Source organism: Necator americanus, chromosome I (assembly GCF_031761385.1).
Source record: "Necator americanus strain Aroian chromosome I, whole genome shotgun sequence".
Classification (NCBI taxonomy): Eukaryota; Metazoa; Nematoda; class Chromadorea; order Rhabditida; family Ancylostomatidae; genus Necator; species Necator americanus.
In genome coordinates, this window is record NC_087371.1 from 7,256,149 (window position 1) to 7,272,483 (window position 16,335).

Genomic DNA, 16,335 nt, shown 5'->3' on the forward strand with positions numbered 1-16,335 from the left:
ATCCTTAGTCCTTTTTTCAAGTTGCAATAGATTTTTTCTTTTGAAAAATGGGCTATCTTACTACCGGATGCAAAAAAAAATCACCGAAAAAAATCTCGATCAAAACTACGAGTATCTAGAGTACACAAAAAACGAGAAATGATAAAAAGAAAGAGAGAAAAAAGAAGAAATTAATTTCAAAAAATGGAGTAAAAAATGGATACAGAGTACAGGGTTTTCTGCTTCTTTCGCACCTCTACAAATCACATACAATATCCTTAGGAGCACAGAAACAGAGGGCGAAAAGGAAAAGCAGAGAAAACTATGCATTTCTCAGTCTCAAGAGGGGCGAGGTGGACTTTGAGACGCAGAAAAAGGAAAGGCAGTTAGAGTTCATGGTAAGCGGAGAGAGGATAGAGAAGCAGAGCGAGGAAATGAGATGCGTCTAGCCGTCAGTTTAGGACGGGCAAGGGTGTGTGTGCGGTGATCACGCTTCTCCTTCGCGGAAACGAGAATCACCTTGATAAGGTCTCGTGATGATAAGCATAGCCGAAATAGCTACGCACGCCGATATTTTTAGGGTCTCTCTCTCTCTCTCTCTCCGGTCGTCGTCGCCACCGCCACTATCGTATTGATCGATATCGATCTGTGATCCCCCGAGGGTTACGGTGGAGGTGGCGGGAATATCGAGATCGAGTAGAATACGAGGACGTAGTGAACGTGGTTTGTTGTGTACTACGCACAAACACACACGCGCACATGGCTTCGGTCTGTGGTGTGCGGCGTGTCGTCGTCGTCGTCCGCCCGTCGGTCGGTCGGTGGTGTCCACCACCATCGCCGCCGTTGCTGATGTCCGCAAATACGGGCGATCACGATTTTTGGATGTACAAACAAACGAACCGCACGAACTGTGGCGGAGTCCAACGATGGGCACAGAAGACTCGTTCACGGGCTGTATGATCTGTACGAAAGAGAGCGGGGGAAAAAAACGGACGAGTTTTCGCTGTTCCCGGGGAACTTGATTGACTTTTGTTGAGTTTTGTTATTCGTATCGTTATCAGTGCATTGTCGATTGTTTTCGATTAACTAGCGGGAAACATTGGGGAGTGGGGGAAAAGGAGGAACACGATCGGGTAAATTTGATGAGTTTCCGCTATTTATCGTGTGGATCGATGGGTCAAACTACGGTCATTCCTACAAGAACCCCAAATGCGCCAGAGTACATAGGGACCCAGCCTAAATGAAGGAGGATTAAGATTGCAGAATGAGAAGGTGAAATCAAAGAGAAGACGTTTTCAGTTTGGGACCTAAAATATGACATTGATCGAAGAACAATGAGCGACATCGATAGCGAACTATAAATGAACGCAGCAGTTGATCGAAAAATTCCCGCCAAAACATAAATGGTTGGTTTAGAGAATTTTTTTCTGAGGAACAAAATTCAAATAATGAATAATTTTTAATAATGTTCAAAATGTGAATTAACCAATGGAGCGACTGTCAATAGACGTATAATTTAATAAAATTTCCAGAGAATTGGCGTCGAATCGCCGCGCTACACTCTGCTCTTCAGGGACGTGGCAGGGGTCCCGAAACGAACAAAAGATTTCGGCTGTTGTCAGAATAGAGACGACGCGGGGAAGTGCATAGTAGTACACGTTTGCATGTGCTGAATAAACACTCACACGCACTGACAACATTAAAGGACTACGATATCTGTTTGGGACGCCTGGAAAACTCGGCTTCACTTCTACGTCACCTTGAGGATAACGCTGGCTAACCGTCGACGTCGGCTGGCACAACAACAACAACAACAACGTAAACAACAACAACAACAATACATACACATGCATCATACCGCAATACATGCATGTATGTGTGCATCCTGTGCGTATAATGGCACTCCCGACTTCACGGATGAGAGACACGAACCATACGGAGGACGTAGACGGTGAGACCACACATCGATCACACTACGCCACGCCCACCCCGGGGACACGCCCCTTTCCAGCGAATGCGCGCGAATTCCCGGTTTTCAAATTCGCTGAGTTTTTCACACTTCAGCATTGTTCGATTCTGTTTGACGTTTCTATGCTAGTAATTCTTGATAATTTTCCTGGACTATATCCTGTGTCCCCTCAGAAGCACGCCGCGTGTTAAAATCAAAATTCTAAATGAAAATTAATTCTAGGACTGGACTTCATAGCATTTCGCTGGGACCTTCTTCGATTCTGCTTCATATTTCTTTTCTAATAATTTTTGATAGTTCCACTGGATTCAATTCTATCTCCTCTTAAAGGTTCACTTGACATAAGTCGGCTAGAATCAAAATTTTAAATGAAGTCCTAATTCTAAATGGGCTTAGAGTAGCATTTCGAATGATTCGCTCCATGGATACAAGACGTTAGAGCAGCTTTTTACGACGTACGCTCTCTCATACACGTTCATGCGTATTTTCTAGCTGTTCTCACTCCTATGATATAGTTTCAGTTTTGCAACGAAGAAAAATCTCACCTAGGAACAGAAATTAAATATAATTTAGATGAACTCAGTCGTACTTCAGTGATTCTGCCTCTATTTCTCTTCGTTCGTTTTGACACCTTTGTCGAAGCTAAGAAATAGATGTATTTTTGCAGCAATTTACGAACGAGTCGATTTTTTAAGGGATTTGGTGCATTTGCAGAATGATGCTGGTGCGTATGCGATCACTCCTCCATCCGCATAATTCGATAATATTGTGAGACGTTCGCACATTGCACGTTGCCCACGTGGTGGTCCCACCACGATAGCCTGTTTATTTCTTGCAGTTTGACTCATTTGGGATTTTCAGTCAAATTTTGTGGACTTCGCTTTGTTTGTGAAATGCACCAACGCGTTCCAACTCTGTTTCAGAGTCGTTTGAGTTTAATGAAAACGTATGTAGATTAAAGAATGACTTGAGGAGGAGGGTTACCCTCCCAGAAAATTTGGGGAAAAATGTAGTTGGTGAGGGGAGGGGCATTCAGTGGCGCCCTTATTTCCAAACGCTGTATCTTTCGTTCTTTTTTTCCTTAGAAACTTTAGCTTACATGTCATAGATCCTCAAAGACTAATGCTTAGGTTTCAGGGGCCTGACTGACTTAGTTATTTACTTCCAGAAATAACGGCGCTACTGAGTGCTTCCCCCCCTCACCTACATTTTAACCCAAAAGTTTCGTACCAGTTTATCGCTTCCGGAGGGACGAAAGGGTCGATTTGGCCTAAGACGATTTCTAGTCATCGACTGTTTACTAGCAGCGGAATCTCTTCCTGCTGCCCTATCCCCGCCCCGCTTCAAAAAATACACTTCGTCTAATGAAAGCAGGAGCTAATTCAGGACTATTTCAGGACTCATTTCTGCAGTCCATTGCAGCAAGCGAAGGTCCCACCTCGATCACAACCGCTAGCTCCTCCGCACCTTTGAGTTTGAAAGCTAGGACACGCCTGTTTTCCTGGAAGCTCAGGCAAAAGCTAGGCGGCTCTAGAAGCTTTTTAGCCACGGGTATATGTTGGATAAAAGAGCCGCTTCCTTGTTGTGACGCAAATGAATCGACGTCATCTCTGAGTGATCTTCCTCAACGAGTGAAAGCGACGCTGTACGGTGCGTCAGGGATCAACAAGGCGTTGGGCGAGGGGACTACTACCCGATCAACCGTTAACAATCAGCTTCTTCGCCTTAATGAGGTAAACTTCTCTTTCGCCGACTTTCCATGCACTGGACGTCCACTAACGTCGACGACAGTTTGCGAAGTTTTTTGGAGCAGTTTCCGAACGCCAGGATTTGAACGATGGTTGCACAAATTAGCGTTGCCAAGCGCGCCATTAAGGTTCACCGTCATGCTAAAAGCCACCGAAGTTCTGTCGAGATGGGTATCCTATGCTTTGACCGAGACCCACTCATGCGCCTCCCGGTTATTGCTGCTCCGCTCGCGTCGATCGGAACTTCCGCAGGACATCGTCGCGAGGGCTAAGTCCTCTATGACGAGATGTCTGCTAGCTTCTCGACACCTTCCGTACCCGGTGAACATAATCGAATCCACACCAGTAAAAGGTCCTACTCCGCTGCTTCTGGACTCTGGGGAATGCTGTGATAAGAGCTGCTGCCCGACGACCAGACGGTTGACGTCGAAGTTACACGCTGCAGCTTCGCGAGTTGACCGAGACGTGCCGCTGTATACCTCCTGCACTACATCCGACGCTGCTGCATGTCACTTCTGCCTTCCCGTCCAAATGGTCCTCCATCGACTCTATTCCCCAAACCTCGCTACATTAGACTATCTACTGTATCATCCCCTTAAACGTTCCCTGAAGCATAAACCGTTCAAGTCTTTCACTAACCTCAAATTCGCTGTTGAGTTGTTTTTCGACTCTCAGTCCCCAGCTTCTGGTGTCAGAGAATTGTAACCCATACAAAAGATGGAACACTGTGATAGGCACGATGATTACATCTACGCGTGGTCATCTGTGTGATTAAGAAACTATGGAATTGTAGAGGGTATGAGTGAGTGAAAAGCAGCTAACCTAATATAATGGACAACAGAGAATGAAATCCTGTCCATTATGTTAGGTCCATCATGGTCATCATAATCCGCTAGGGGTCGCATCGCTGACGCTTGGAAGGTTCAACCACGTAACACCTAACTACGCTATACGGATTCAAATTCTGCTATTCGTACAGCTGCAACATTGTTCTGAAGAGAATTTTCAAAACGGAATCCGTAGCATTGGGGCAGGCGCGTCGCCGTAATCCAGGCAAAAGCAAGTTTTTGAGACTGCGTGGTAGATTTATGACATATTTCAAAGTAAAAATGATGTCAACTAAATGCGAGATCACACAAAATTTATTTTTCCACCGTGGTTACAGTTGGATCAAAACGAACTCAGGTTCGGTGCATAGACGGCTGCGGTTGAAATGGTGTGGTGAAGCTTGCGGTTACGATCGAGGCAGGACCCTCGCTTGTTGGAATCGAACTGCAGAGATGAGCAAGGTCCCACTTTAATTCCCACCGCTAACTTCAAAGCGCCACTTCGAGAGCAAGTGCATTGGACTTTGGGAAGTTTTAATCCGATTGGACCCCTTTTGCATTTTATACAATTTTTGTTATGAATATTTAATTCATCATTAGGAGCAATACTTATCGTTTCAAAATACTTTCTTGTATTCTTTTTCTTACTACCAATCCATACCCTTATCATTTTCATCTTTGTATCATTTTTTTCGGTAAAGATGAATACAGTAAAGGAAGAGTAAGTACCATAGGGTGGTACTTACTCGGAAAACCTCCTTTTACTCAACTAGATCCTGTATCACCACCGAATTTTCATCTTTGTTACATTTTTCAATTTCCACTATATACTCTCCGGTTTCTCCCATTGTTATTCCGTCGGAAGTCGATCCTCGATCTGAGATATCCAAACTTACGACATTTAGAGTAAAGAAATTAGGAAATTTGTCGTCATTTCCGCGTGGAGCCATTCTTTTTTTTTATTTTTCTCACTGAGGTATTCAAACAAAATGGATAGAGGTGGTTAGTAGTAGGGTTAGTACAATCAAACCCTCCGTTTTATCCATAATTTAGTGTATAAGGCAAAGACAAGTTCAGATTTGGATTAAAATCGTTCGCTTAGCGTGGGTGGACTCGCACTCAGTCGTTCATGTAGTGCTCTGCTCATGTTTTGCGGAGGACTTACTTCCTCATGGAGGTAACGAAAGTCTCAGGAAGTTCTCATCTGTGGACGCGCTTTATTTGAACATGTATTTTGAACGAATTGGAGCCAAAAACGCTGCATAGTGCCCAGAACACCGACCTTACTGGTAGAGGTTCCACATTCAAAGGACCGGACAAAGGATCACCACTGATCAAACGCTAACGACTTTTTGTTTTGGAGAAGAGAGGAATTGTGATTTATATAGGTCAAAAATTTGATATTTGATCGTTTATGAACTGTAAATTCTTTTCTTCCCCTTTTCTTCGTTGCGGAAGAGATTTTGATTGGCTTTTTAGAAATTTTCTATGCTCAGAGAAGTTGCTGAGTTACTATAATTCTCCAACAATGACCTCATTAACAAACATGACGTCATTATCGATCGATAGCGTTGTAGCGTCACTAAACCTTCAAAAGTTATGACGCTGCTGCTACAGCTGACCCTTCTACGTCAATCCCATATCTTATTTCTCTGAAACAACTGTAGTTCTCTTTTTTTCTCCTCGATAATGCATATATTTCTTTTGTAAAAATGTCTTATTTTAGAAATCAACTTGGAATTAACACTAACTACGCTAATAGTTTCCTTAACAATGATCGAAGTCGATGTTTGTACGAAAGAAAATGACGCCGTTGAGATGAGCGCTGATGGACGTCATGGTTTGAAACGAACTCGTTCTCCTTCTGATACAGATCCTATCAAGAAATCAAAGGTAAAATCGATTATATTTGTATTTTGAGGTTCTTTTTTTTTCTAAAAGCAGTGGTTTGCGGGATTTTTTTTCTCAAATTGTCGATCATTCAAATGTTTGAAACTTCTCCGAGATCTCATTAACTTTCGATGCGATTGATACTTTCTCGTATGTTATTAAATAATAGTAATATTATATTATAGTAAAATTGCACAAAATTCATAGGTGCTTTTGGTTTCTTAGGTGATACGGTGACGCCGGGATTTCGGCCAGAATCAATCGATGGAACTAATTCAATGATTTTTAGTTGCGTACTGAAACAAAATGGGAGTAAGTGAAATATAAGGCTGGAAATCGAAGCTAATTTTAAAGTTAAATGCTAGAAATAAATCCTTCTTAAAGCCCTTTATCTGTCATGAGTTTTCTAAGCTGTTTTTAGCTGAGGTATCCGATTTTGTACAGTAACAAACCAAGATTTGATTGAGTTACAATACATGATGGTCTTGATTTGATTTGATGGGTGTGACCTTTTCAGATATCATATGAGTCACTTTTATACAGTTACTTTTAGCGTAAACTTCCGTCATATATTTTTTCATATTTGATTAACGAGTAGTAATAGTCGTATTCGTCATCGGTCACCTTAGGAATGTGTGTGTGTGAGAGAGAGAGAGTAGAGGAGTAAGGTATCCAGTGATTTCGTAAACGAAATTCTCTCATTTTTGACTAGTCAAAGATATTCATATGACATTTTCGATTCTTATAATGTTTAAAATACATTTCTGTTATTATCTACTATGATTATTTTGACATTAAAATCATGTCGTACAAATTTAGAATAGAATTTCTCTGAAGTGCAATCTTATTCTAATGTCAAAATGTCTGACACGACTAAGTATGACTAATTACGAGAACAAATGTAGTAGAACAAGTGTTTTGAGATGTCAACTACTTTTCTTCGATCCGTATAGCTTTTGCATACGTGTGAATGAACTTTTGACTTTGCTATATTGCTATTTTACACCTGGACTTATTACTCATTCGGGAACGGGACAGGTATAAATCGAAGAGCAAAGTATAAATATACTTGCTGTTCGCTTTCAATTACAGTAGAAATACTGTTGTAGTATTTTCAACAATGCATGTGTGCGAATGGGATTTGATTAGGAAAAGAATGAAGGCATGAACTGTGTAGTCATGACAATTGAAAATCTCTTCAAGGATCAAAGTATTACCTAAAAAGTTAGGCTCAGAATTAAGAACTCACCAAAAAGGTGCCACTTTGATAGATCTATAACGACGAATTTGCTGGAAATTTGTTACAAACGTTCATACAATGAAAACTATCAGAGAATGGTCGCAAAAATGTGTCGAATACATGAATTCTGAATTAATAGGACGAATTCACAACACCTGGGTGCAAATTATTTTTTGCGTTTCATCGCATCTGCCACTATTCTTGTTGTTGTCGAATCAAAACTACTTGAATTTTGAATTACTATGTAGTTGCATAAGCGGGAGCGGTCGAATCGGCGTGGTTGAGCTGGCGCTGGTGAGTGAATCTAGCAAGCGGTCACCTCAATCATTCAACTGCGCTGAGCTTCAAGTCGTTTTGACCCGACTATATCTGAATATGTCATTAAAAAATACTGTCATTCTGTTCGCTGGAAAAATTTAGCATCAGTTTCTCGGAAGAAAAAAAGATTTCCAAACAAAAATAAATCTACTTTAATAATTGTTTCATTTAGTGGTAGTGGAAAAGAAACTTTGTCTACGTTGTCTTAAACTGCTTGAGATTAAAACTACTTTCTGGATTGAGCTGTTCATAGGAAACAAGATGGAGTGTGCACATTAGATAACGTGTTTAATGCTAGGATCTTATCTTATATGATGACCTCTCTTTTAATTTAATTACCACTTTGCTTAATTTGTGTTAAATGCTACAGTTCCTATCCTAAAGGCATCATCTCACGAATGTGAAGTTGTACGGATTTCAGGTGGAGTATTCGTATACGGGATAGTAGATTATGAAGAGGGGGTGATTCCGTCCATTTCTTCCTAATTGCCGTAAAAAACGGCTCGAAAGATGCGGTGCGTGCACAAGGCTGGCGCGCTCCAATCGAACTCCTTGTAGAAAATAGCACGCCGGAACGCCCGAAGCCGTATCTTCCGGGCAGTTTTTTACTGCAATTAGTAAGAAATGGTCGGGATCACCCCTCTCTCCATAATCTACGATCCCGCATACGAATACTCCACCTGATATCCGTACCACCTCAGATTCGTGGGGTGATGCCTTCAAAACTTGTTAGATTTATCGTTGTTTTTAAGGTGTGAACTCGACGACAACCCCTCTAGCTTTTAAAACAACTTTGTTAAATGTACATTTTCCGTCGAAAAGAGGACATGTTGTGATTGAAATTCTTTCTATTTTCTATCCTATTTTCTGTCGGTTATCTCATTTAAAGCGTCTAAGCGTTTCCCTTCCACAGAGCTGTTGGCTCAGTTTCCCTCGGATTCATCATATATTCTTTCCTTTAAAGCGTTAGATGAAAAGTCAAAGTGTTGAAAACACACAGTAATTGCATAAGTCTATGAAGAATCACAAAATTACGTTGATGTGCGTGCTACGGAGGGAAGTGGATTTCCCTCTTTTACTATTACAGTTTGAGTTCGAAGCGACATTATGCTGTTCAGTTTTCCAAGCGTAAACTAATGGCAGTAAACCATTCTCTAGCTCACGCTGATGTCTTTCAGTAGTCTTACTGCAAAAAAACTTTATACAGCTTCATAGGAAGCGAGTATGAAGCGAAGACAAGCCATAATCCTCCTAATCAAGGCCATAGCCGTAGGGTAAGAACTTGTGGATTGTCGAACACACGCAGAAAAATAGTTTTACGTCCAGTAGGTGTTCAGTCTATGGTAGAATTAGGGCGTTACTTTTTTAGGTTGAAGAAGACGATGTCACGATTTTGGATGACAACGAGTCCAGTCCGAAGAGCTCAGGACGTGTCACGCCTTCACTCGCAACTTCTGCTATTGGTACGGTAACATCCTCTAAGAAAGGAACACCAAAAATGACGAAAGAGGAAAGAGAAGCAGAAAAGGCACGAAAAGCGCTGCAGAAGAAACTGAAAGAGGAGGAAAGAGAGCGGGCAAAGGTATGTTTCAACAGAATAGCTTCTTCCTCAGAATAAGACAGGATGCTACCAAGTTGGACTATTGACCTCAATTCGTTCCAGGCTGAAAAGGAAAAAATAGCTGAAGAAAAACGTCTGGAAAAAGAAAAAAAGGAGAGGTGGGGTTTCTTTCTGTTTTTTCAACATATTTGGCATTTAGTATCAATCCAATTCTGTCTACAGAGAAAGAGAGGAGAAACGAAAGGAGGAAGAGCGAAGAAAAGAAGAAAAGCGAAGGGAGGAGGAAGAGAGAAAAGAGCGCAAACGCAAAGAGGAGGAAGAAAAACAAAAGAAGAAAGAGGAATTGGCCCAAAAGAAGCGTGAAGAAGAGGAGAAGAAGGAGGCGAAACGCAGGGAAGAGGAGGAGCGTCGTGAAGCAAAACGACGAGAGGAAGAGGTGGGACTATTTCTATAACACCAATTTACTATTTTACTTTTTACTATTTTTACTATTGGTAGTAAGAACATTGTTCTAATATTATGTGACACTCGAGCACTTCTAAAACAGCTAATTTTCCGAAACTAACTGCGAATTAAAAAAAAAGCGTTACCGAGCCCAGTGTTCGTTACCTTTGTAGGATGCGGAACTACGCTTCACGGATTCGGTAATGAACCACTAATGTTTAACTCTTTTTTGTCTTTGTTCTACTTTTTACTGCTATTCTTGATATTGGTTTTATAATTTTTGATTTGAAGCATCTATGGCTCTTTTTGATGGATAATTTTATACCATTATGTGAGAACGTAGTAGTCTAAATTGTGCAAACGCACAGTTGGAGGGAGAAGAGTGTGTAGAAAATGAGTAAAAGCCAGGAAGACTGTGAGTCTGAGTTGAAATGGTTCGGAAATTTTCAAGATATGTAATTACTGGAGGAATAGGATCAAGCGGTTGTAAGGTTGTAGCGGTTATTTGAGCAAAACTCAGCAGAGATTTCTCAGCAGAAAGCAATAGGCATTCCTTATACGTCAGTTCGAAAGCAGGTGAAACGTGAGGCGGCCACAAAGGTCTTTGATCGGACGTAGACCGCTCGACTCCACCCGCAACATGTTTCATATTGAGGTGAAGTGGCGACGCGATGTGCTTAAGTTCACACGCGCGAGATGTCACGCGCAACCGTATGAGCGGTCGTCGTCACCGGCGTCGTTCATCCGGATAATGGATCGGACAAGTGTATAGTCGTCACTTTCTCCAATATGCTGCAATACACAACATAACAGTTATATCGCTATCGTTTCCACGAGAAATGCTACGCTTTTACAACAGCGGATACCCTTAAAGGTTTTGGCACCATTCTACGCCGCAGTGCGATTATACTAACTAATAGAGATCGCAGGGAATTAAATGCTAGTTTTTTTTTCGTTGCTGATGTGCTTATTTTACCATGAAACATATCGTGTTATGTTTTGAATAGCTGAAATACCTTAAGTTCATCAGAATCTTGACGCTTTATTAAGAGTGGTTTCATAGCAGGTTTTAAAGTGTCCCTTTTCACATTGTTCAGCTAAATATTGAGTTTCTGACTTCATGGAACTGAAATGATGGGATTGTTTTCAGTTTCCTTCACTTTAAAATCGAGAGCTTATGAGGTGATTGCGAAGAACGAAGATTGAATCATTTCGTACTTTTCGAATTTAGCAGTCACTACTATGGTATAAATAACAATTTAATGCTTAGCGCTTCTAATATATGCTTTTTGCCCCGCCCGAAGATTTTCTTGGCCCTTAAGTTAGCTGGTTTGCTTGAATTGAGTTTAAAAGGATTGCTGAAAGTTTGGTTTCTGGGACCACCATAGAAGGTACTGAAAAATACATAATATATGATATAAAAATAAACGTCCGGTTATTCACATTCATTATTTTTGAAATCATCAACAACTTAACTGGTTACTTTTTTTTCTTTTCAGACCTTTGAAAAAGACGAGTTTGTCGAAACGTCAGGCCAATAAAAAAGTTTCACTTAAACCTCGTTGGCCAAAGAAGAGAACATAAATACACTATCAAATGCCGAGGTTTCAAGAAGAGAGGACTTGGAGATAACTGGTTACATTAAGAAGTACTAGCGCTAATGTAAAACCGTCACTTTTCTTCTTTTAATATACCTTTATAGAAGTTATCCGATGCCAGGAAAGTCATCATTATCAAAGGGCTCAACGATGTTCACGAAGAAGATAGGGGAGATTTCAAATAATGGCCTGCAACTCGTAGTGCTCCGAAAAATTTCACCTATTCTTTCTTCGTGAATATCGTTGAACCCTTCGATAATGATGATTTTAAAGATTTCGGGAATCTTTAGAGTATATTCAAAATTATATCAAGTCAATAAACAAATTAATGTGGAGCATAGATGCGATATTCGGAGCCTATGCGCGGACCTCCTTGATTTTAGGACGGTTAGTGAAGGGACCTCCTTCATTTGAGCGGCATCCCATGAGTTAGACCCGCTTCACCTGTGGAGGGTCAGATTCCTCCCTATCGTACCTATGCTGCGGAGATGTGCGGGCTCTATTATTCCTGCATAAATTACAGAATTTTGAAATTCTAATCCGTAGATAGGTGAAAGTTCGAAGTCACGTCTGTAATTCCTTCGATGTAACACTATGAAGATAAGTTGAACTGGTGCTAAGCAGATTTGATGGTTTCAACACCTAAGTGAAATAATTTTAAATATCGAACTCGATATTTGCGTATTTTATCTGAAGGTCTAGAAGAAAAAGTAGCCCAGGAAATGAGTTTTGGTTTTTCTGTTTTCTATTGTCACAAGTTTATTCTTGCAGGTCTGAGTCACATTAAATAACTAGTTACAAGAATTAATAACAACGGGTGACTAAAAATCCCAAAAAGTTCGGGATGGTATAAGGAGCACATTACTACCGCTCTAACATAGCTCTTACTTCAAATGAGTTACCAGGCGAAAGAACAGTTTCCAACTTTAAAGTTTCTTATCTCCGAGGTTAAATTTTTCCCTTTTTTCTGCTTTTTTTTTGCCCTTGACATTTCGTAGTGCTGTGTTTCCACACAAATTCGCAGCAGAAATGAAATCTGAGAGTTAGCGCAACTTCGTTGTTAGCAGTTTTCGTTAAGTGATTTTGTTTTCGCCGAACAGTTAGTTATTCGCAAGAAAAGTGACCACATAAGAATTTCCACCGTCTAAGATTTTTTTACAGGAAGACTAAAGGATGCAGATAAAGTATGGGCTTTATTAGAAATAACAGTAGAGTTGTATTCTTTGTTTCTCGTCTTCTTTCTTCTTCTATTCTCTTTTTAGCCGTATTCCTTACAACAGTTGCATGAATGGATGGGAGATTACATATAGGGCTGGAAACAGGTTCACTGTATTAATGCCGCATAGTTTAGCATAGATTCAGTCTGGTCTTAATGTAAAAAGTTTGGTCTCATTCGATGGTATTTTTGAGCCGAAAAAGTTGTAGTTGCACTAAATTGTTCAGTCGTTTCAATTCGACAAGATAAAAGTTTGCTCCATATTTCCCTACGTAAAGCTTAGGGGATTTCTATCTTCTACCTTTCAAGTCCACATTACCTATTCTATTCTTAGCAGGATTTTTGCCTATAGGAATCCAAGAAGAAGTTCAACTTTGAAGTTCAGCGTGGAGGTGGTTTTAAAATAATTTAGGCTTCCTTTGTTGTATATTTATTGAGAGATTTGCGATTCTATCGTTTTTTTTGATGATATAAAAAATGAGCGAAGGGAAGTAGCTTGGACATTAAACCAAACTTAAGCAGTAGTAACTTTTTTATAATGTCGAATTTTGACGCTCTAATTGTGCATGGAAGCAATTCACATTCGAAATTTGAGCACGTTCGGTTTGAAGCTTTTAAAATATCCTTTTTTTCTCACTTCTTTTCAGTGACTTTAAACACTTATAATGCTAAATTCCAGGCGATTGAAGAGAAAAAACGTCGCGAATCAGCGAACTTCATGAAATTTTTCAACAAAGTCGAGAAAAAGAAACCGGATGTGGTTGCGAAGGCTGATGAAGAACTTTGGTACAAGCCATTTGAGGTATGACTTCAGTGTTTAAATCTTTGGTGTTCGTTTCAGGAAAGGAGTTGAAGAGGAAAATCCCTCATTTTAGCTCGATTTTTTTAAATGCTATTACGTATGGGTTATTGCTGTTCGATTAGGTATTAGAGTCTTATCAAGATATAATTTATCTAACCTCGAGTGTGGATCTCACCAGCTTACAGTTTCACGTTTTCACAACATTTCTATTCACATTTGGTTTGTTAACATTTTCCTATTAGTTATATTTTTAGATCAAAGATGGAATGACGCTTGCTCCCATACAGAGGCGACCAATTCTTAAGCTGGAAGAAGACATTCTTAAACAACATCCAGAGGTAATTTCCGAGTAATTCATTCTTTGGAACTTTGCTGTTTCTTTTCTTGAAATCTCGAATTCCAATGTTTTAAGGTCTCGCAAACATCCTACCTGTCATCATTATCAATTAACCCGAAAAAACTTATTGGAGCTGCTGTAAAGTGAGTCTTCACATCTTTCCAACTTTAACCACAATATAGTGCGGTAATTTTGCGATGGGGAGAGGGAAAGGACTGCGAGAGTTTTTCATATGAGTGTCGATAACGTATTTTAGTCCTATGCGTGCGAAACTGTACCAGTTTCACGATAACTATCGTCCACCATATTATGGTACTTGGCGCAGTCACAGCAAAGTCATCACGGGTCGACGTCCGTTCTCTGCCACAGAAAAGAATATCGATTATGAAGTCTGTATTTCTGTAATTCCCAATGTCCCAAAGTGATTCCTTATACAAATAGTTTCAGGTGGACTCGGATGCCGAATGGGAAGAAGAACCATCTGACGCCGAGGAGTGCAAGTCAGATGAAGAGGTATTCAATCTATACAATCTTTCCGTTCCTTTTCTTTTCTTAGTTTTTGTTACTATTTAATTCTTTTACGTACATTTTCGATGTTAGTCATCTGAAGTGTAGATCTCATTGATATATGTATGCGCTCCTCTCCTATTTCAAGTTCCTACCAAAGTTTGTATCTGCACATTGAGTTTACCTCTTTTGTTATGTCATCAAGAAATCCTAGGTTGAGAAGATAGTAGGAGGATTAAGCTAGGTTTGGATTTGATCTATCGATTGGATTATCTCTGTCACTATCGCCACGAGAATGAGATGAAATAATTGGGATTTTCTGGGATAAATTTCCTGAAAGATAGGAAAAACATACTTTATCATGTTCAAAGAGATTTCAAATTTATGACAATAGTTTGTAAAAAAAAGTGCTTGAAGTTGTAAACCACTTGGTTTTTTATTTCTCAAGTTTTTCAGTAGTTGTTTAACTTTTGTTCGAAGTCGATCAAGAAGAAAGTTTCTCGCCCGTGAATGAGCGAAACAACGCTATATTCCATTTTCCACCATTTAGCCATGTAGAAAAGTCTAGTTGCTTTTGTTTAAGTAGAATACAATCTGAAGAATTTAAAACTCTGTAGACTTTAAAACTTTTTTTTCATAATTATTTCTATCTTCTTTTGTTTATCCATCAAATGATATAGTTGGAAGAAATTAAGTTTCTAGAAATTGGTAATAACAACAAGTTCAGCTAATGTAATTAGTAACTCATTGAAGAGAATGAAGGACGGTACTATGATGTGGATAACTTATCTCAAAATCTACAATTTACTCTGAAATCTCTTTCAAATATAAATTTGCCACCACCGCACTACTACTACTTCTTGATCTAACGCATATTCACTACTTTTCTATTGTCATGTTAGTAGTCTCGTAGAATTTAAAGCAACTAGGAGATTTTCTTCAAAGATTCTCTTATATTAGAGGAGGACGTGCAAACATTCGATTGGTGACTTTTGACAGCCATTTCAAGTGGAATCATTGTTTTTTGTTTGTTTGTTTTTTGTTTTTTTTTGCTCAGTTTCCACATCATGTAATTCAACTCGAAATATTGCCATCCATTTTAATGTGGTGAAATGAGCAAACTCGATATTCAGTTCAGAAGAAAAACTCAATTTTCGCGACATTCCTGACATCATTTATGACGTGACTAGACGTCCTTGTTTTTTCTGCTTAGTGCGACGAAATTGCATAAATTCATAGAGCGTTCTGTGGTTTTATGCGGAAAGTAGTTCGTAACTGAGGTGAATTCATCCGTAAGAACAGTGGACATGTTTTGGTCGATTTCAATCGATAAAGATGTAAGGATTACGTTATTATTTGAGGCTCTCCCGCAGCATCATGTTCCTAATTCCTCCTCTCTGCTCACTTTGGTAATGTACAAAGCTCGACAAACCTCTCTTCGTCACGTATATTCCACTCCGTTACCGAATCAATTCTATATCAACACATAACTGAATCTTTAAGTAAAAAAAAAACAGTAGGAAGAGTTTAGGTTAGTGCTAACGAACAGTTTAACTGATACAATGTGTTTTCAGGACGACACAGGCGGTGACTCGGACGTCGACTCGGATCACGAGGCATTCTTCGTGGAACCCGGCTACCTCTCTGACGGTGAGGGCGACGAGGCAGAGGAGGAGGACGTCGAGTGCAACGCAGAGACCGGCGCCCAACACGACGACTCGCGAGACGCAGAGGAACGACGCGAAAGGCTGGCTGCGCGTGCTCGCGAATGGAAGAGTCGCGTGTTGGGCCGCAAGCAGCCGACCGTACTGGTGCCGCGCTGCGTGGGCCCGACCTACTGCGCCGCCGCCACCGCCGCATCGCAACCGCTCGCCGCACTCACCGTCGTGCTGTTCTGAG

The 16,335-nt window shown here is 40.3% G+C and overlaps 3 protein-coding genes across 3 annotated transcripts; 2 read left to right on the forward strand and 1 right to left on the reverse strand.

The window, feature by feature from the left end:
• Positions 1 to 466: 466 nt before the first annotated feature.
• RB195_004774 (uncharacterized protein) lies at positions 467 to 814 on the reverse strand (the record flags this gene model as incomplete). The annotated part of the gene is made up of 1 exon (XM_064182761.1): positions 467 to 814. One exon carries the CDS (start codon positions 812 to 814, stop codon positions 467 to 469), a length of 348 nt encoding a protein of 115 aa, XP_064034028.1.
• A 2,498-nt stretch (positions 815 to 3,312) lies between these two features.
• On the forward strand, positions 3,313 to 4,401 carry RB195_004775 (uncharacterized protein; the record flags this gene model as incomplete). Its single annotated transcript, XM_064182762.1, has 1 exon — positions 3,313 to 4,401. One exon carries the CDS (start codon positions 3,313 to 3,315, stop codon positions 4,399 to 4,401), a length of 1,089 nt encoding a protein of 362 aa, XP_064034029.1.
• Positions 4,402 to 6,296: 1,895 nt separating this feature from the next.
• On the forward strand, positions 6,297 to 16,334 carry RB195_004776 (uncharacterized protein; the record flags this gene model as incomplete). Its single annotated transcript, XM_064182763.1, has 10 exons — positions 6,297 to 6,416; positions 9,341 to 9,553; positions 9,635 to 9,690; positions 9,755 to 9,968; positions 13,470 to 13,592; positions 13,847 to 13,930; positions 14,005 to 14,072; positions 14,186 to 14,318; positions 14,377 to 14,442; positions 16,011 to 16,334. 10 exons carry the CDS (start codon positions 6,297 to 6,299, stop codon positions 16,332 to 16,334), a joined length of 1,401 nt encoding a protein of 466 aa, XP_064034030.1.
• Between the last annotated feature and the right edge of the window lies 1 nt (position 16,335).